Here is a 20,152-nt window from a genome sequence, read left to right on the forward strand (position 1 = left end):
CATCAAACAAACGTAAACAGACGTTTTCACTATCCCTACTAATTGATGTTATCTTGTTGTATCTCTGTTGTGGCCAGTGCTATCCTCTATGCTGTTGCATGCTGGGGCAGCAGGTTGAGGCTCACAGATGCCAATGAACTAAATAAACAGATCCGCAAGGCCAATAATGTTGTGGGGATGGAGCTGGACTCCGTTAGGGTGGTGTCTGAGAGGTAGATGTTGTCCAAGATAAAGACAATGTTGGATAACACCTCCCACCCACTCCATGACATACCGACTAGTCACAGAAGCACGTTCAGTGAGAGACTGAGATTACCCATGATGCACCACTGACCGACACAGGAAATCATTCCTCCCTGTGGCCATCTCCCTGTACAACTCCTCCATCTAACACACTGTAAACACTGCAATCCGGTTGTTCAGTGATGACACGACGAATCCTACTTCCGGGCCTAAAGTAGTCTGCGTTTAATATGGCTTTTGTGTTGTTAACATGTTTAATGTTATGTATTTTCTTCTATTTGATCTCAAAAAGCTCCTAAAACAGTCAGTGATCACTGTTGACCTCCCTCAGCTTTTATTACCGCTAATCATTTATTTAAGCTCAGTTTTTAAAACCTTAGGATGTAACTACAGCCCAGCCCATGCAGCAGTATATGAATGACTAACCTCGTATTGTGGATAGATTATCTCAGTTGTTCTCCTGGCTGAAGTTTGGTCCTTTTACAGCATCCTGCCATGCGATTACATTTGTTCCTGACCACCAAGAACACTCACGTTAACTTTTATCGAGTGGAAAAAAGTTAGCTTGTTTATATTAGGCTAACATAGCTGTGTCGCTAGCAGTAGGGTTGCCAACTCCCTGAAAAATAAATAAGGGACACCTCGTGGCCAGGGCTGGGCAACCCAGTTGTCTTCACCCTTCCCAGTGTGGTAGCTCTTTTTTTGTGTGTGAAATTATTTTTTAACCATTTGACTTGAATTTGATTTAAGCAGATGCATTTTCTTTGTGATATGACCATATGTGAAACAAATGATCATTTAGCCATTTATTTTTAGCTCAGAATGACAACATTAACACAGTAAAACAGGTCTCTTTCTTAAACAGAAGCCTGTCATGCTTAACTTTTGAGAATATAAGTAAATCTTTCTTTAAAAGAACTCTGTCCTGCTTAACTTAAAATTATATAAATTAATAGAAAGCAATAGAACAAAAATATTCTTGTAACAGTGCACATATAGTGCATTTAGTATAATTGGCTTCAGTTGAGGTATTATTTCAGCTTTTCTAATGCATCATAACTCATCATCATTATTCATCTATGTATTACTTTTATGTATTAGTCATCTATTTGTTGTAATCATTTATCCTTGCAGTTGTTTATTACACAAAATAAATTATATTATTACACTTCTGGCCACATAGCGCTGATATTCACTGCACATGCCCATATTAACCTTAACCAGAGAGTTTAAAAAAACAAACCAGTGTTTACATACCATATCTGCTTCTGCCATGCCTGGTGGACAAGAAATTGGTTAAGGGTTCCCCGAGCTTTCACGCCCCTCATGTTCTTCATGTGCCCACCATTAGAAGCATGCCTATGGAAAAAGTGCGCCAGCACACAGTGCAGTGCGCTTTATAGTGCACTTTTCCAGCCAGGTGTTTTCCTTTTCCCATTCCTCCCTGTACTTTTGCAGCCTTTTTTTCTTTCTCTGAGCGAACAAACATTGCTGCTCTAATGCTGGGCTTACACTGTGCGATTTTTGGCCCATTTTGAGCCGATTTTTGAGTCGTGCGACCGATTTGGTGATCGGCCCGATTTTGGCCTTCATCGTGCATCGTGTAGTATACGTGGGGTAACGAGAAGCGATTAACACCTCGAGCAGCTCCCGATCATCAATCGCTCGTGAGGGTGTCACCACAGGCGCTCACATTGCTCACGCGCAAACACATAAACGTCGGTGAAAAAGACGGAGCAGCACGGCTGTGCAGCGTGTGATCTGGACACAAGCGATGGAGGCACAACTTGTAGAACTTTGGAAAGCTCATCCGAGCCTTTTCGATGTGGCATCACAAAATTATCACGACCATAACAACCGTGAAAATAGTTGGATTTACACTGTTGCTCAATCACAGCTGCCTGATCATGTTTTTCATTAGCAATTTAGCAAAGTTGATGGTGGCGGTGTGCGTGTCTGTGTGAGTGAAAGACAGAGAGAGAGAGAGAGCGACAGATTTTCTGTTATAACCTTCATTTTATGGAGGCACAGTGTGCCGTCCGAGACTTGCACCGCAGTGTCGGCGTTTGTTTCCCTGTTGGCCGGTATTTTCTCCGTAAGCGACCTTTCCTCGACCAATGAGATAAGCGATAATCTGACTTGTCATACTCGAATTGTCATAAGTGTGCTGTCAGCGCATTGGTCACAAAGCAGGAGAGGGGCTGGGAATTATGTTTTCAAACAAAGTGTTAATTCCATTAAAAGTTATAGACTACTTTTGATTCTCACTGTATTACGGAATAAAGTGCGTCCCTTATTAGCTCAATACGGACGTGAACTTTTGTTTCTAAATACGGGACGATTCTGTTTTTTAAGGGACGGTTGGCAACCCTAGCTAGCGGTCACCAGCTAGCCCAACTTCAGTAACCCTACAAACGTCACTGCTGTTTAGTTTTCTGTCTTCATTTATGCTGGAAGTGATAACAGAGCTGTACGTTTTAATTTGTTTCCAAAACCCCGCAGTCAGGACATGCTATATTGTATTTAGATAGAAGCTAGCGAGCTAACTTCCTGCTAACGTCTAACTCCGTTAAATGTCATAAATTCCATTTTCATGGATGCCTGGATGTTAAACTCAATTGTTACACCTGGTAGAGCAGATCGCTGATCATTTTATTAAAGATGAAAGACTTTAGACAGTTTTTCTACTCTCAGTAATGCCATAGTGATCGTTTGATATATGGACCTGCAGCGGAGTGTAGGTCCAGACACGGCTAGTGACGTCAGACTGAACAACCGGATAGTTACATCCTTTTTCCACACGTTCTTTTCTACTCTGGAATATTCTTGTCAATTTTCTTGATATTTATTTATAATCACCTCTGTTAATCCTTGATATTTATAATTGAGTGATCTGCATATATTAGTGCTATTTCTTAATTGTGTAAAATCTGTATAATGTATTGTTTGGAGTTTAGTCTGTTAATGTTGCTATTTTTACCATTTCTTCTTGGAGCAACTGTAACCCACATAATTTCCTTAAGGATTAATAAAGTATTCTGATTCTGATTGTTTCAGGATACATGACCTGCCATTATCCAATGACACATCTGCTTACCTGCATCTTTGGCTCATTTCTCCTCCTGTTCTTTTCTATTTTTTCTAAACTGAGGACCTGATGGCTTTGAACTTTTCTCATCCATCTTCCATTGGTTTTAATTTTGCACTCCAGTATGAACACAAATCCCCCAACCCGAGGATCACCACAACATAACCTAATAGACCTACACCTTAGTTCACAGATTTGCTTTGTCTAGGGTGTATTTCTGGGATTTCGCACAACCCAGGATTTAAATCATGAATACATAATGGGCTTGGATTTACAACATTATAAATGAAATGTGCTCTATTTGGAAGCAGCAGGCCCCCCTCCCCTTTCGACAGGTTGTATGTGAGACTTTAAATTATCAAACTGAAAAAAAATTATAAATTGTTATTGATCCCTTTACCCCTGGTCCTAAAGTGTATATTAATTTTCTCACTCTTCTTATATTTATTGTTTGTTTACTTGCACTGCTGTAACTGGAGCCTTGTCGTCTCGTCTCTCTATATACTGGACTGTATGTAGCGGAGATGACAATAAAGTTTACTTTGACTTCAGCAGCGAGCAGGCGCACCGAGGGCTCTGGCGCTCACTTTTCGCATACAGAATTTCGAAAAAACATCGGTGCAAATTATAAGTCTGTATCATAATGTCTGGTGTTTTCGTGTTTGTTGGTTTGTTTTTATTTTGCGGGTAGGTTATTAGATGCTGCTCCAGCCAGCCAGAGAATCCCCCGCCGCCCCGCCCTCTCCTCCCTGTGCCGCAAGCAGTAGGCGCACCTGGCAAACGAAGGGCGCCCTTACTCCCAGCAAATGGGCGATAGAAAGCCGATCGGTGCCTATGCCATTCCCAATATGCGCTGGCTAACGTTGGGGCAGCATGAGTACGAGCAAAAAAATTTTTTTTGCCGATACCCGGGATGCCGCCCCCACCACGATGCCGCACCGGGCAACCCCCTGTGTCGCCCGTATCAAAAACCGCTACTGGAGGGGAGGGCGGTGCAGCATCCTGTTCTGGTCTGCTGGAGTATGGTGGCTGCAGAAACCATTAGAGTCTTTGACCTGAGCACTTTCCTCTTCAGTCTGAGGATGCGGCGTGATGCCATGTTGTCAGTTGATGAGATGTCAACAGTTAGGAACATGATTCAGTGTGGAGATGCAGTTTTTTTGCAGGGTTTATGAGAAATCATTGGATTTAGTTTTTATTTACATTTGCTCAGCATGCTGTCTTTGAAACAGTGTTTTTAATTCCAGATTTTTTCTGCAGGTGTGGGGCCTCAGAGCTGCACACACCTGACATCAGCTGTAACTTGTCAGGTAGATCTCCATCCTCAGCTCAGTATTACCTGTGTAAAGGTGTGTCAGTGAACTTCAGCGCACAAACCTGGACACAACCACAGTCAAAGTGTGTGTGTGTGAATCAGAGGAACACTGAAGCTGTTCATTCTGCTGCTTCATGTCTGAATCATGCCAACCCCAAATCATAGAAAAAAACAGTGATGTCAGAGTGAAATGTGCAGCACTCAGTTAGATGGTAGGGTCAGGATTCTGCTCTGCTCCGCATGTGATGGCCACACACCTTTTCCAGCTACTGCACATCAGGATTCCCAGTAGTATCATTTAAGCTGGGGTCAGCCATTTTAATATCTGATTTCAACCTTTATCAACATTAACAAACAGTAATTGTTGAACCTCTGGATGATGTGCTTCTGTTGGCTTCATCGGGTGATGGCCTCCAGCTTGCCTTGGAACGGTTCGCAGTCGAGTGTGAAGCGGGGGGGAATGAGAATCAGCACCTCCAAATCTGAGGCCATGGTCCTCAGCCGGAAAAGGGTGGAGTGCCCCCTTCGGGTCAGGGACGAGTTCCTGCCCCAAGTGGAGGAGTTTAAGTATCCCAGGGTCTTGTTCACGAGTGATGGGAGAAGGGAGCGGGAGATCGACAGACGGATTGGTGCTGCAGCTGCAGTGATGCGGACGCTGCCCCGGTCTGTTGTGGTGAAGAGAGAGCTGAGCGTAAAAACAAAGCTCTCAGTTTACCAGTTGACCTACGTCCCTACCCTCACCTATTTTCATGAGCTGTGGGTAGTTACCGAAAGAACGAGATCCCGGACACAAGCGGCAGAAATGGGCTTCCTCCGAAGGGTTCCTGGCCTCTCCCCTAGAGATAGGGTGGGAAGTTCAGCCATCCGGGAGGGGCTCGGAGTAGAGCCGCTGCTGCTCCTCCACATTCAAGAGATAGTTGAGATGGTTCAGGCATCTGACAAGGATGCCTCCTGGGTGAGGTGTTCCGGGGATGTCCCACCAGGAGGAGGCCCGGGGGCAGACACACTGGAGAGATTATATCTAACGGCTGGCCTGGGAACGCCTTGGTGTTCCCCCGGAGAAGTTGGAGGAGGTGGCTGAGGAGAGGGAGGTCTGGGCTTCTCTGCTTGCGCTGCTGCCCCTGTGACCCTTCCCCGGATAAGCGGAAGAAGATAGATGGATGGATGGATGGATAATCGTTGAACTTGCGGTTCTTGATGGAGAACTCTGCACATGCTTAGTGCGACTCTCTCTGCCTGAGGGAAAGGATGCCAGCCTGAGGAGGCATGGAGATTGTCTTGCTGACTGCAGAGTTAATGTTTAGGTTAAAAATGAAATCCTCCTCCTCTTCAGCTTCAGGCTGGTCCCCCTGGGGGTTCGCATGGAAGGAGGAAAACATCGGCACATCCTCATCCAACCAGAGGATGGGATTACTCGAACTAATGGCACCTGTATGTATACCAGCAGGACTGTCAGTGTTCAACTTAAATAACCTGCATGACTCATCAGGTGCCTGTATTTTAAACTATATGGTAATCATTAACAGTAATCAATTTTTCTGTTCGATCATCTGGCGTCACTAGTTATCGATTGATTATAGATCAGTTTTTTGTGTAAAGCTGTACAAACTCATAATAATTTATACCTGTGACGGATCTGTTGCTGCTCAGGTGGGCAGTGTTGCTGTTTGTCACATGCCTGTTATAAACTTTGAAGGTAAAAAAAAAAAAAAGGGAACAAACTTAGGCTTTTGTTTTGAAAACCCGGAAGCGGAAGTTGTTGGCCGGATCCGCTCCCGGTGAAGTCCACGTCAGTCCTCAGAGCACACCTGAGGGGTCCGGACCGAACCGAACTAAAGTCATACCCATTAACTCTCCTGCGCATCATGGCGGACGAGGCCACGCGCAAGGCCGTTTCGCAGATCCCGCTGCTGAAGACGCACGCGGGGCCGCGAGACCGCGCGCTGTGGCCGCAGCGGCTGAAGGAGGAGTACCAGGCGCTGATCCGCTTCGTGGAGCAGAACAAGGCGGCCGACAACGACTGGTTCCGCCTCGAATCCAACGCTGACGGCACGCGCTGGACTGGCACGTGCTGGTACATCCACGAGCTGCTGCGCTACGAGTTCCGGCTAGAGTTCGATATCCCTGTGACGTACCCGGACACCGCGCCTGAGGTGGCAGTTCCGGAGCTGGACGGGAAGACCGCCAAAATGTACCGCGGCGGGAAAATCTGCCTCACCGAACACTTTGCGCCGCTCTGGGCCCGGAACGCGCCGCGGTTCGGGCTCGCGCACCTCATGGCGCTCGGACTCGGACCGTGGCTCGCCGTGGAGATTCCGGACCTTATCAGCAAGGGCATCGTAGTCCACAAGGAGGGGCAGGCCGAACCGGCGGCGGAGTGACATCAGACGGAAAGCCGGACCGGACCGGAAGCAGGGCTGAAAGACTGAAACTAGGAGAGTAAAAACTGTGTTAAAATGAATGGAGTCTGGTTTGGAAATGACGTTGACTCTGTTAGTCATCACTGATCTGTAACTAACGCTGTTCAAGTAAAAATGGGCACAGAGAGAATTGAGTCTGATTGGGAGATCGCACTGGCATCTGGCTATTATTTTTCAGTAGTAAGACTAAATGAGTAAAGCTCATGAGAATATGAATGGAGTCTGGTGGCGAGATGACCCACAGATTGGTAATAATAAAAGGTAGAAATGTGTTGATATAATAAATTGAGATTTACCGTAAAATAACTTCAGCCCACTGAAAGATAGTGGGGAAAAATCAATGGAACCTGGTGGAGAGGTGGCCCCTCGTAACAAATTTATGATGTTGATATTTTTATTGCGCCACAAGAAATGATAAAAATGGTGCTAAAATGAATGGCTTCTGGCTTTTTTTGCTCAGTAAAGAAGTAAAAAGTGAGAAGATGAATTTAGTCGTGGAGAGTTGATCTAGATTATTTAACATAACTGTCAAAGCCTGGAGGCAAAAGTATTATTGATCTAATAAAATAATGTTAATTTTTTTTTTTGCATCACAAGGAAGAGTATAAACGGTGGGACTTTGAATGGAGTCTGATGGGGAGAAGACACCTAATGATCAGACTGCAGACGTTCTGTTAGTTTGATCACGAGTAAAAACACGTAATATATGAATGAAGTCTGGTAGTCTGGATGTAAACAGTGACACACCAATCTGTCCCTAAACAATAAATAATATTTAGATTTCCTGCTGGTTGTATTGTTTGCAAAATATTTACAAATGTTTGCAGCTGTGTACGATGTCAAATTTAAATCACTAGGACATTTGTTTAATGGGCCATATAAATAGGGATGTTACTGATTTCATCACATCCTGTTACAGTAAGTCACGTTCTAAACAAAAGGAGACACAATTTAAACAAAACTTTTATTAGTTTGTTTCAACAACAGAATCGTGTGTGTGGTCCCGATCAGCTGACTGATGGCTGATAATAAAATATCAGTCAGTACACCTGGATAAGCTCTGCCCACTCTGCCACAGGCCACACCCCGTTCGCTTGCACATTGCTTGGTGATGATTTCCAGTCCCAGACCCTCAGTGGGATGTTCCAGGAGGCGCCATAGTTTGCTGTCACGTAGTCAAGCGTCTCACATGGAACACGCACTTTCAGCTCAAGAAGCTCCGCCCAGCACAGCGAGAAGCGTGGAAAGATGTACCTGGAGATAAGAAGAAAAAAATTTTTAACCTGCGGCAGGGTTGACAAAGTGACCTGACAGATGGTAATGACTTTACGTAGCAATAAACGACATGACGATTACGCCGTCTGTACAAATATTTAAGGTGAAAGGATTTTACTTGAACTTCCTGCCACTCTTTGCCTGCGTCCCGCCATTCCACATGATATCACCGTTGTCGTAGAAGAAAAAAATGTCCAGCTTCACATCTTCAATCAGAAATGACAGCTCCAGACTGTCCTCCACCTTTTACAATAAAACACCCGCTTTCAGAATAAAAGACAGAAAACTAAACTTCACAATAAAATGATTTCAGAATAAAGGAGGTAACTATGGGTGCATTCCAAAAGTCCATGTTTCTGTGAAAGTTTCCTCACTAAGAGACATGACTCCAAACACTAGCATCCTCTACGAAAGGAGAGGAGAAAATGTGTCCTATAATTCACTGCAAACAACCATCCAACCATTTATGAAAACACTGACATAATCGAAGTGGGTGGGATCGATTTTGATGTTCCTTCTAACTGCATTTTCCATTTTATCCATAACCTGTGGATATATTTATAGTTTTTATCAGCAGCTGTTAAATTCACAGCTAAACTCTGAACATCAAGCTGCTGGAATATAAATTTGATGTTGTTGCTGCATGAAGAAAGTAGAACAGTGAGTTCAAGATTATGATTTATAATAAATGATCAAAGAGTGTTTAAGGCTCTGTATGATCACTGTTGTATTACAGTCTTTAGGATTCATGTTTACTTCAGGTCAACTGGGATCGGTTACGATGGAGGGAATTTTACAGAAATCCTTAACAGGCTGGAGGAAACAAAATAAATATACAGAGGGTAAAATAAGTAATTTAAGTAAGTTCAAAGTAAATATATTTCTGAAGGTGCGATTGATATTAAATTCTCACCAGATGTGAGTGATAACCCATCCAATCCACACATGCAAAGGAATCAAACCATAGATGTCCATAAATATGTGTAATAATGATAAATGACACAGAGAAAATAAATGAAGACACTCACTGAAATTGGATTAATATTTTATACAAAGCCTTTGTTGGTGATCACAGCTTCATATTCAGCTTCTCCTGTATGGAGAAACTAGTCGCAGCATTGCTCGGGTGTGATTTTGGTCCATTCTTCCACACAAACAGTCTTCAAACCCTGAAGGTTCCGTGGGTCCCGTCTATGAACTTTGACCTTGAGTTCTTTTCAGTTGGTTGAGGTCAGCTGATCCAGCAGCTTTATTTCCTATCTCTGACACCAGCTGAGAGTTTTCTTTCGTCTCGTTTCATCTTCATCATCATGGTAGAGGGCAGCAGATTTGTATCAAGAATGTCTCGGTACATTTTTCCATTTATTCTTCCTTCAGTTATATGAAGTCTGTCAGTGCTGTATGCTGAAAAGGAGCCCCACACCACGATGTTCCCAACTCCAAACATCTATATTAGTGTTCTGGGGGTGATATATAGTTCCCTTTGACCTCCAAACGTACGATGATGTTAAAACGCATTATGGCATCCAAAGAGTTTAATTTTGGACTCATCTGACCAGACATAAGATAGACTTTATTAGTCCCACAGATGGAAAATTCATTGTTACAGCAGAAAAGCAGATAGGCCAGGAATAAATAAAGAGATTTAGATTATTTAGATAAAAATATCAAGTCAAATCAAGTCAAGTGGCTTTACTGTCATTTCAAGCATGTGCAGTGGTACAGTACACAGTGACGCGAGACAGCGTTCCTCCAAGATCATGGTGCCACATGATCTTGGAGTAAAATCAAACCAGGACTACATAAAGTGCAAGTGTGAAAAACTGCAAAAAACAGTGCAACACCAGACAGAACAGAATGATACAGATACAAGACAGTGCAATAGACAGTGGGTTGTGCAAAAAGACTGAGCACTGTGCAAAAAAGCAAAAGCAACAACCTATGCATGTAATTGATGTATGAAGGTGTGTGAGGTGTGTCTGCATATGCCATTGTGCAGGTAATGTAGTGACGTGTGTGAAGGTATGTGTGTGTCAGTCCAGTCACTGAGTGTAATGGAGGTAGTTATGGAGCTGGTGATGAGGGACCAGGAGAGGGTCTCCGCCAGGTGAACACTAAGGAATTTGGTGCTCTTGACAACCTCCAGAGAGGATTCATTGATGTTAAGTGGACAGTGATCTCACCATGCTCTCCTGAAGTCGACAATTATCTCTTTTGTTTTGTCCACGTTCAGAGACAGGTTGTTGACTCTGCAACAGTCCGTTAGCTTCTGCACCTCCTCTCTGTATGCTGACTCATTGCTTTTGCTGATGAGACCCACCACAGTCCTGTCATCAGCGAAACTGACGATTTGGTTTGAACTGTGCATTGCTGTACAGTCGTGAGTCAGCAAAGTGAACAGCAGTGGGATGAGCACACAGCCCCGAGGGGCTCTAGTGCTCATTGTGGTGGTGATGGAGATGCAGTTACTGATCTGGACTGTCTGAGGCCTCTCCATGAGAAAGTCCAGGATCCAGTGGCAGAACGAAGTGTTCAGGTCCAGCAGGCTCAGTTTTCCAGTCAGGTGTTGAGGAATGATTGTGTTGAATGCTGAAGTGAAATCTATGAACAGCATTCATACATACATGCCCTTATTGTCCAGGTGAGTGAGAGCCAGATGTAGGGTGGTGGCGATGGCATCATCTGTTGACCGGTTGGGGCGATAAGTGAACTGGAGTGGGTCCAGCAGTGAGCTCACTTGCAGCTGAAGATGAGCAAGGTCTAGCCTCTCCAGGATCTTTGTCAGATGTGATGTCAGAGCCACCGGCCTATAGCTGTTGAAGTCCTTTGGCTGTGGCCTCTTGGAAACTGACACCACACAAGATGTTTTCCACAGCTGTGGCATTCTACCAAGCTTCAGGCTCAGGCTAAAGATGTATTGAGTTATCCTGCATTGGACTTGAGAAGCAGTCTGCCGAGCTGATGCCATCTGGACCAAGCTTCAAGATGGAGTCAGCAATGGAGTCTTCCATGTTGAGCGTTTATATGCGCCACAGCGTATTAGTGCATTACTTATCGTTTTCTTTGAAACAATCATACCTGCTGATTCAGGTCTTTCTGTAGCTCTGCACAGGAGCCCCTTGGCTCTTGAACAACTCTTCTGATTCTGATTTTTTTTTTTTTTTCACTCCCCTGTCTGAAATCTTGCAGGGAGCACCTGGAGCGGGCGGTTTATGGTGAAATTATGTTCTTTCCATTTCCGGACATTGGGCCCAACAGTACTCAATGGAACTGTTATTTTTAGAAATTCATCAGTATGTTTTTGCAACAATAAGGTTATGATGGTCTTGGGAGACCTCACTGGTTTTACCCGTCATGAGATGTTTCTGTGTGATGGGTGGGTTATTACTGACATCTGGTGAGAATTTCAGAAGACAAACATTATTTACCGTTATATTATGAGAAGTCCCAGTTGTGACAGGTGTATGTATAAGTGCATCACTTGGTAGTTTTAACAGCATAGTGCACTTTTATCTGTTACAGATTCAGCAGAGAGAAGTCACTCGCTGTGTGAACACTGCTGAGTTCAGGTCATTTCTGCCGTTTCATGGAAGCATTTACCAAGGAGCAATAAGTGGGCTCGCCTCTAAACACTCAGCATGAAGAAGTTAGTGAATCTGTTCCTCCTTCTTTAAAATTCCAGCCTTTCTAATGAAAAATGAATGATTTTCTCAATGTTTACATTACCCCCATAAAACAACAGAACATGTGGAGAAGTAACGCATGCTTTGTAGTCCATCTTTTACACATTGTCAATATAGCGGACATGCGTCATCACAACGTTAAGAAATGAGTGTGAGCTCGTTCAAATCCTCAGCACACCACTTTTCTCTTTTTCTAAGTCCTCAGTAATTCTCCTACCCACTTTTCCTTGAGATCGATGAAAAGAGGTTAGGAACAGGAGATAGTAGGTACTTTTTGGAACACACCCTAAACTTCACAATAAGACAGGTTGTAAGAATAAAAGACAGATTTTGCAGTAGATGTTTGAAGCTGGTGACTGAAGATGAAGCATGAAAAAGTTTTTGGTGTTAGAAGTAGAATAAAGAAGAAGAAACTCAGACAGTAAAAGATAAAAATAAAGATTTTGGACCTTTCCAAACTTGTGTTTCAGCGTCAGGCCGGCGTCTGTGAATGCTGCGATGATGTCAGGCCTGTAGTCAGCGATGAAGATGCCAATGTCGACGTCACGGCTGTATGAGATGATGCTGCACTGCCTGAACCAGCCTGGAGAAGGTGACACAGACAGACAGGTGTGAGGACGGGATTACCTGCACACACTGAATCAATTAGTCTTTTTGACTGAGGTGCAACTTCCTCAGATGTGATTTACCTGGATGTTTAAACCACAGATAATAAGGCATGTGACCCTGATTACAGGTGATGTCAGCACAAACTATGGATGTCATACAGCAGTTTGACCTCTGTGTGACCCTATAGTAGCACACCTGAGTGAATCACTGGTTACATGCTCCTCCACAGGAGTTTTAACAGGAACAGGTAGACAACCTACAGTCAGAGGTTCTGACGTTGAAGCAGGAAGTCATCAGCATACCTGACACACCTGTTGTAAAAGTTATAAGTGACAGTGACCTCTGTGTTTCACTTCCTGTCTCCGAGGCGGTAACCTGCTCTATTTTAGTCCAGTCATGCGAGTCTCACTCTTGCTTAGTGCTCCGACAGGCGCTGCATACACCTGTGTAAGTTTCACAATAAAAAACGCCAAAAGAACTTGAGAGATTTCAGCGGTTTACCCAGGGTCACCATGGCGAGGTCGCTGCATGTCTAATCTGTGGTGGACACACTTCCTGATGTAGCCCTCAAGGGATTCTTGTTTCCCAGAATCAAACACAAATATGACTGATAACAGGAAATCAGGAAATCAACCAGTGCCAAAATAAAAGCCTGCTTAAAAAAACAACAAAAAAGCAGAGAGAGATTATGGCAAACCATCGACTCAGGAGGGGAAGGCGGTGCTGTACCTGCACTGACTATAGTGTGGGTGGAGCGCTGCTGACTTCGACTGAGAATATTGTCGGGCAGTGGAAAGGAATACTTCGAGGACCTCCTTAATCCCACTGAGCTGCATCAGGCATAGCAGCATGCAGTTATTCTACATTGTGACGATGTAATTTTGATCATGTCAAAGTGAAAGAGGCCATACAGTCCTTATACGACCGTTGCAGAAGCCTGGCCCGCATAGCAGGCAAGAAGTCGGACTTGTTCCTGGTGGGTGATGGGCTCCGCCAGGGCTGCCCTTTGTCACCGATTCTGTTCATAACAGGATTTCTAGGCATAGCAAAGGGGCGGAAGGCTTTCGCTTGGGTGGTCTCAGGATCTCATCTCTGCTTTTTGCAGATGATGTGGTCCTGTTGGATTCATCGGGTGATGGCCTCCAGCACGCCTTGGAACGGTTCACAGCCGAGTGTGAAGTGGTGGGAATGAGATTCAGCACCTCCAAATCTGAGGCTACGGTCCTCAACTGGAAAAGGGTGGAGTGCCCACTCCGGGTCAGGGACGAGTTCCTGCCCCAAGTGGAGGAGTTTAAGTATTTCGGGTCTTCTTCACGAGTGACGGGAGAAGGGAGCGGGAGATCGACAGACGGATTGGTGCTGCGGCCGCAGTGATGTGGACGCTGTACCGGTCTGTTGTGGTGAAGAGAGAGCTCAGTGTAAAAGTGAAGCTCTCAATTTATGAGATTGATCTGCGTCCCTACCATCACCTATGGTCACAAGCTGTGGGTAGTTACCGAAAGAACGAGATCCCGGACACAAGCGGCAGAAATGGGCTTCCTCCGAAGGGTGGCTGGCCTCTCCCCTAGAGATAGGGTGGGAAGTTCAGCCATCCGGGAGGGGCTCGGAGTAGAGCCGCTGCTGCTCCTCCACATTCAAGAGATAGTTGAGATGGTTCAGGCATCTGACAAGGATGCCTCCTGGGTGAGGTGTTCCGGGGATGTCCCACCAGGAGGAGGCCCGGGGGCAGACACACTGGAGAGATTATATCTAACGGCTGGCCTGGGAACGCCTTGGTGTTCCCCCGGAGAAGTTGGAGGAGGTGGCTGAGGAGAGGGAGGTCTGGGCTTCTCTGTTTGCGCTGCTGCCCCTGCGACTTGGCCCCGAATAAGCGGAAGAAGATGGATGGATGGATGAAAGTTTGCTGAAACTGTACAAATGAGTCAGGAGGTAGAGTTACCCAGGCAGGTACCGCTGCTGAGCCAGAACGGAACGTCAAGGCGAGTGAGCGTTCGAGCCGTCAAATGAAGCAACGCCTTTGCTTTTCTCCGGAAATCCACCGCCGCTGCAGACGAGTCGTCAGGGTAGAGCTGCAGAGAAGTAGTCGCATGACGAGAAAAAGGAAGTTTTAAAAAAAGATTTGTTTATAATATTTTTCATTTCCTCTTTCTCCCCTCTTTTTACAATAAAAAGAAGCTTTCATTCTGACCTGCAGGAAATTGCGAGCATCACGGTAACGGCACTCTAGGAAGCGGGCGTGTTTCTGCTGGGCCAGAAAATGGGAAATGTTTCGCGGGACTCGAACGTCCAGGCCATCAAGGACGGTCAGGATGAGCTGCGGCCTGCAGAGGACGTCACATTACAGGAAGTTCATTAGTGCGGTTTTTTTTGTCTCATTTACACACATAACGTAGTCATGTGATGTCAGCACCTGTCATAGGCTCCAGCGTAGCGCCCATAGTCGAGCACTTTGAAGGCAGCAAAGCTTCGGTCTGCGTCCCCTTTGAGGCGCAGCGCTCCATGCCACAGGTAATTCCCGCTGCGCTCATACAGGAAGACCACCTGCAAGGAGCACAGGTCACATCGTCAGCTGTTTTGTCACCTGAATCAGATCGTCACGACATCTGGCAACATCCACCTGAATGACATGATTGTGGAGGCGGAACAAGAAGTGCAGGGGAATGTCCTCTCCTGATAGGGTGTCCAGGCTGGCGAGTCGAGGGTCCACTCCCCGCAGCTCCATCACCTCAAAGCCTTTCTGCTCAGCTGCCAATAGGAAGCCGGGCTGACAGACAAACAAACAATTACAGTTTTAAAAACTTTATTTAAACTCAAGTTCTGCATTTTCTCACGCTCTGAAGACAACAAACAAGTCACTCACATCATACTTCCATTGGTTGGCCTGCAGAGCGAATGACGTGACGGCTCGGCCTGTGCACAGAAAGCTGCAGTGCGGTTCGCGCACCAGCCGGTCACGCTGCCGCAAAGCATCCTGGGAGAGCAGTGCCAGCACGGCGGTGTCAGTGAGGAACAGTGGCAGCTTGAAGTGCTGCACTAACGCTAGAAACTTCTTCACCACCTGCTGCAGGGAGGAACAAAGCAACTGTTACCGTGGTAACCATGGTCAGGTCAGGAAGGAGGAGTTAAAACATTTAACAATTAAGTATAAAACAAGCTAATTTTATGAGCCACAATACAAGTTTACACATTGTACAAATTTCATGACTCACGTCTACATCTTGTGTAAGAGAAGCGAGATGTAAGATGTAAGATTTGTTTTAAATGTATTTGAAAAGTTCTTCACCTTTATTTAAGAGAGGAACGTCATGTGCAAGTGGAAAGACATAGAGAGCTGCATCAGGCATAGCAGCATGCAGTTTTTCTACCTTGTGACGATGTAATTTTGATCATTTCAAAGTGAAAGTTTAAATCTGAATTGCTAACAATTGATGTTAAGCTAACAGCAGCTAGCATCAGATCTGACTTACCCATTGGACTTGGCTAGCGGTCAGGTGGCCTGGAGTCAGGTGACCTGCTGGGCGGAAGATGTGAGAGCCAGGCTGCTGCAGGAGAATAGAAGAAAACAGGGTCACCACAACGGTCATGCTCCCGCATGACTTACCTTCAGAGGCTGACGCTGCCTATCTGGACCTTGGGGGTGTCGTAGCTAAAAGATCAACCTTAAGACTGTCACATGTCCTGATGGAGGGTTAAATACTCACACGTGTGACAAGGTTACTGTAATTCGAGCACATAGATGATTCAGGATCTCTTCATGAGTAATGTTCATGCACAGGTAATGTCAGCGTACAGGTGAGATGGAACACATAGGCAGCATGATTATGATGAAGATCATCTTCGCCAGAAGATGTTTCCTGATTGGCTGAATTTAACCTAAAATATTTTAACTTCACGTTCAGGTACAGATACCTGATAGCATTTACAAGGCTGTTATAACTAAAGTTAACCTTACTGCAGTGAAGGAATCTCAGGTGTGCCTCTTTCTCTCTTTACCTGCCTCTGAACACAAACCTGTACGGCAGCTTCAGGAACGACCCATTTTATGTTCATCATCTAAACTCTACCTAAGGAAGACTGTGCGCTGCTGTAGACTCCACCCCCACTGAAAAGCTGTCCTTTCACCTGTCACTTGTGCAGGTGTGTTTACCTGTGTCTGCTCTGCACAGACACAAAAACATTAAACTCATAATTATAATTTGAGACGTGGTGTGGTTCCTATAATCCTGACTTCACAAATGCAACTGAAACAGCTAGTGCACAGATTAGGATTATATTCTGAAAGGGCAGAGGGCTTTGAGTTTTAATGGTTCATTAGTGACATCACAAACCTTCAGATTAGGTCACACTGGGAGCCTCTCGCATCACACAAGCGTTTACACGGCTATGGCTCACCTTGCTGACGTACTTCCGGTAGTAGTGCAGCTGGAATAGCAGGAACACGGAGCTGCTAACGATGAGCAGCGCTAACACGGCCGTCCGGTTCACACGAAGCATCCGGAAACGGGGCCCGTCACCGCGCTTCTCATGACGCCAGAACTGAGCTCGAGGCACGAGGGAGCGGCACGAAAATACTCAGAGCACCGCGAAAATCACCAAGCCGTCTGCGGCCGCCGCCATATTTAAAAGGGCTCACTTCCTGCGCGGCCTTTCACAGTAAAAGCCCAAAACCTTTCTGCTGTGATTTTCAGAGGGAAAAAGCTGAAATAGTAGATTCCCTGAAGGAAACATGAAGAATTAAATATGACAGCTGTGGTGTTTTAAACTGTTTTATCCACATAGCATGAAAATATGATTTTTCTTCATCAACACACTGAATATTTATCAGCATCGATTTTTAATCGTTAAATTTCAAATTCAAATTTTATTTGTCACGTACACAGTCATACACAGTACGATATGCAGTGAAATGCTTAGACAACTGCTCGTTACCTAAAAAGAAAAAGGCTATGAATAAGATAGGAAATAAATATGAAAAATTAAAAAGGGTCAATTTAACTAGGAAGGAATAAAATATAAATTAAGGTTAAAAATGAAATAACTGTACAACACAATTTAGAATGAAGGGTAAATTTAACTGGGAAAGAATAAGATAAAATATATAAATTAAAGTTGAAAATAAAATAACTGTACAACAAAATACACAATACACAGTATAGAACTATATAAGAATGTATGAAGAAAGATAAATAAATAAATATATACACAATAACAGCAGCTGTACAAGTATTAACTGGAAATGAAGAATATAGTGACCAGTGTTGTGCAATCCACATTATGTCTTGTGCAGTGCAAATATGCTTAAAGTGATTTAAGTGATTTAAGTGATGATTTAAGTCTTCCAGACACTAAACCAAGGAACAATGTACATTTCAAATTCCTTTAATTTTAAATATGTTTATATTGTCTATCCTGTAAAATAGTCAGATGTCTATTCTTATTAATGTACAGAATTCACCTGCTTGCTGCTACTACTGCACATTCACCCAATGTACATACTATATATATAATGTTCTTCCTCTACAGACCCCCCCCCCCCCCCCCCCCCTATTTTTGCACATGTCGAGGAGCGTGTCAGGCTACATTTCACTGTGTGTTATACTTGTATAACTATGCATGTGACAAATAAAGAACCTTGAACCTGAAAGTGAAAACAATGTCCAGAATGTCCAGTGTGTGTGTAAGAACCATATGTGTGGGTCAGTACTGTGTGGTGGTGTGATTGAGAGACCGTATCGCCTGCGGGAAGAAGCTCCTCCTCAGTCTCTCTGTGTTGGTCTTCAGGGAGCGGAATCGCTTTCCTGACCTCAACAGAGAGAACAGTCTGTTGTTGGGATGGCTGAGGTCCTTCACGATCTTCCTGGCCTTGGTCCAGCACCGCCTGCTGTAGATTGAGTGCAGGTCAGGGAGCTCGGAGCGGATGGTGCGCTCAGCTGACCGCACAACCCTCTGTAGAGCTCGTCTGTCCTGCATGGTGCTGTTCCCGAACCAGGTTAAGATGTTTCCCGCCAGGATGCTCTCTATGGTGCACGAGTAAAAGTTCCTGAGCACCTTGGAGGGCAGTTGGAAGTCTCTCAAGCGTCTGAGGTGGTAGAGACGCTGACGGGCCTTTTTCACCACGGTGTTGATGTGACAGGACCATAACAGGTCCTGCGTGATGTGAACTCCGAGGTATTTGAAGCTGTCCACTCTCTCCACTGGGCACTCGTTGATGACGGGGGTCTGGTAGTTCCTCTCCTGCTTAGTGCTGAAGTCCACTATCAGCTCCTTTGTCTTACTGACGTTTAGAAGGAGGTTGTTCCTCTGGCACCAGTTCTCCAGATTCCTAATCTCCTTCAGGTAGGCCGTCTCGTTGTTATCAGAGATCAGGCCCAGCACGACGGTGTCGTCAGCAAACTTGATGATGGTGATGGAGCTGGTAGTGGCCACACAGTCATATGTGTACAGAGAGTACAGCAGGGGGCTCAGAACACACCCCTGGGGGGCTTCAGTGCTGAGAGTGGTGGAGGCTGAGACATGTCCGCCCATCCTTACTGCCTGTGGTCTGCCAGTTAGGAAGTTGGAGATCCACTGACACATAGATGAGCTGAGTCCCAGATGCTCCAGCTTGGTGGTGAGTGTGGAGGGAATTATGGTATTAAATTTCCAAACCAAAACTACTTTCAATCAAAACTAAAATAGCTGATTGAGCCAAAAATTATCTTAAGGTACAGGATACAGACTAAAACAAGTAAACTAAAACAGAAAAATATCAGTTCTTTTAGTTTTTTCAGTCTGGTCAGACTTGTAATCACGACTAGCCTGAGCAGATGAGCTCATAAACACTGTGAGCACCATCATGTTTACAGCAAAAATAATCATGTTTACAAGCTGATACACAAAATGCTCTGGTCTCTATAGAAAATAATTGTGAGATAATTTACTCATTCACAACAACTGTACAGTGAGAGGATGATTTTATAACTCACCTGGATTAAAGTTTGCATTATTAGGGACGCGGTTAATGTTGACCTTGGTTTCTGTAGCTGATTTTTCCCTCTTTCTTAAGGACTTTCAGATCCTGTAGTGTTTTTAGGTCTCACACTTCTTCTTCTTCTGTTCAGTTTTCTCAGATTTTTAAGGACGCACTGCACACTATGCTGAGATACGCCAAGTTTCAGCTAACTGCTCTTTGTTAATCACTTTTCGGTTAAACTGCGTTTGCTTTCCCAATTTTAACAGGTTCATCTAAAGAAGTGGGAACAAATGTGTTTTTGTGGCAGGCAGGTAGTAACAAAGGGCTTAAAGATAAAACTTAAAACTGGTTCTTTGCTCAGTTGTTGGTTATGTGTCGACACAACAAGGAATCCTGGAGTCAGGAGCCGTTTTATGCTTGAATGATTTGGAGGTCAGAGTTCAGAGGGTCACCAAACCAAAACATTCCTGTTAAAATGATCAGGTACAAGGACTGAACTAAAAAATTACAAAGAAGAACTTTAACGAGCTTCAGAAAGGCATCGTTTATTTACAGGCTGTGCTTCTG

At 44.6% G+C, this 20,152-nt stretch overlaps 2 protein-coding genes across 3 annotated transcripts; one reads left to right on the forward strand and one right to left on the reverse strand.

Moving 5' to 3' along the window:
- Window positions 1–6,373: 6,373 nt before the first annotated feature.
- On the forward strand, window positions 6,374–7,851 carry ufc1 (ubiquitin-fold modifier conjugating enzyme 1). The gene has a single exon (XM_026174925.1). It carries the CDS (start codon window positions 6,512–6,514, stop codon window positions 7,025–7,027), a length of 516 nt encoding a protein of 171 aa, XP_026030710.1. The 5' UTR covers window positions 6,374–6,511; the 3' UTR covers window positions 7,028–7,851.
- Window positions 7,852–8,011: 160 nt separating this feature from the next.
- Window positions 8,012–17,279, reverse strand: fktn (fukutin). 2 transcript variants are annotated; one of them, XM_026174924.1, is made up of 10 exons: window positions 17,026–17,279; window positions 16,101–16,172; window positions 15,494–15,694; window positions 15,251–15,397; window positions 15,044–15,174; window positions 14,822–14,954; window positions 14,573–14,702; window positions 12,474–12,607; window positions 8,460–8,584; window positions 8,012–8,320 (listed from the first exon to the last, which is right to left on the reverse strand). In XM_026174924.1, the coding sequence occupies exons 1-10, from the start codon at window positions 17,125–17,127 to the stop codon at window positions 8,107–8,109; spliced, it is 1,389 nt and encodes a 462-aa protein (XP_026030709.1). In that variant the 5' UTR covers window positions 17,128–17,279; the 3' UTR covers window positions 8,012–8,106. The 2 variants fall into 2 exon arrangements, with proteins under 2 accessions (XP_026030709.1, XP_026030708.1); XM_026174923.1 differs by having other exon boundaries at window positions 16,101–16,175.
- Between the last annotated feature and the right edge of the window lie 2,873 nt (window positions 17,280–20,152).

Source organism: Astatotilapia calliptera, chromosome 7 (genome assembly GCF_900246225.1).
Source record: "Astatotilapia calliptera chromosome 7, fAstCal1.2, whole genome shotgun sequence".
Classification (NCBI taxonomy): domain Eukaryota; kingdom Metazoa; phylum Chordata; class Actinopteri; order Cichliformes; family Cichlidae; genus Astatotilapia; species Astatotilapia calliptera.

Coding starts and splice junctions, on each gene's coding strand:
- ufc1 (XM_026174925.1), top strand. CDS start 6,512: ATGGCGGACGAGGCCACGCGCAAGGCCGTTTCGCAGATCCCGCTGCTG.
- fktn (XM_026174923.1), bottom strand. CDS start 17,127: ATGCTTCGTGTGAACCGGACGGCCGTGTTAGCGCTGCTCATCGTTAGC. Junction 16,176..17,025: donor ACCGGAAGTACGTCAGCAAG/GTGAGCCATAGC, acceptor ATTCTCCTGCAG/CAGCCTGGCTCTCACATCTT. Junction 15,175..15,250: donor TCCACAATCATGTCATTCAG/GTGGATGTTGCC, acceptor TGCTCCTTGCAG/GTGGTCTTCCTGTATGAGCG.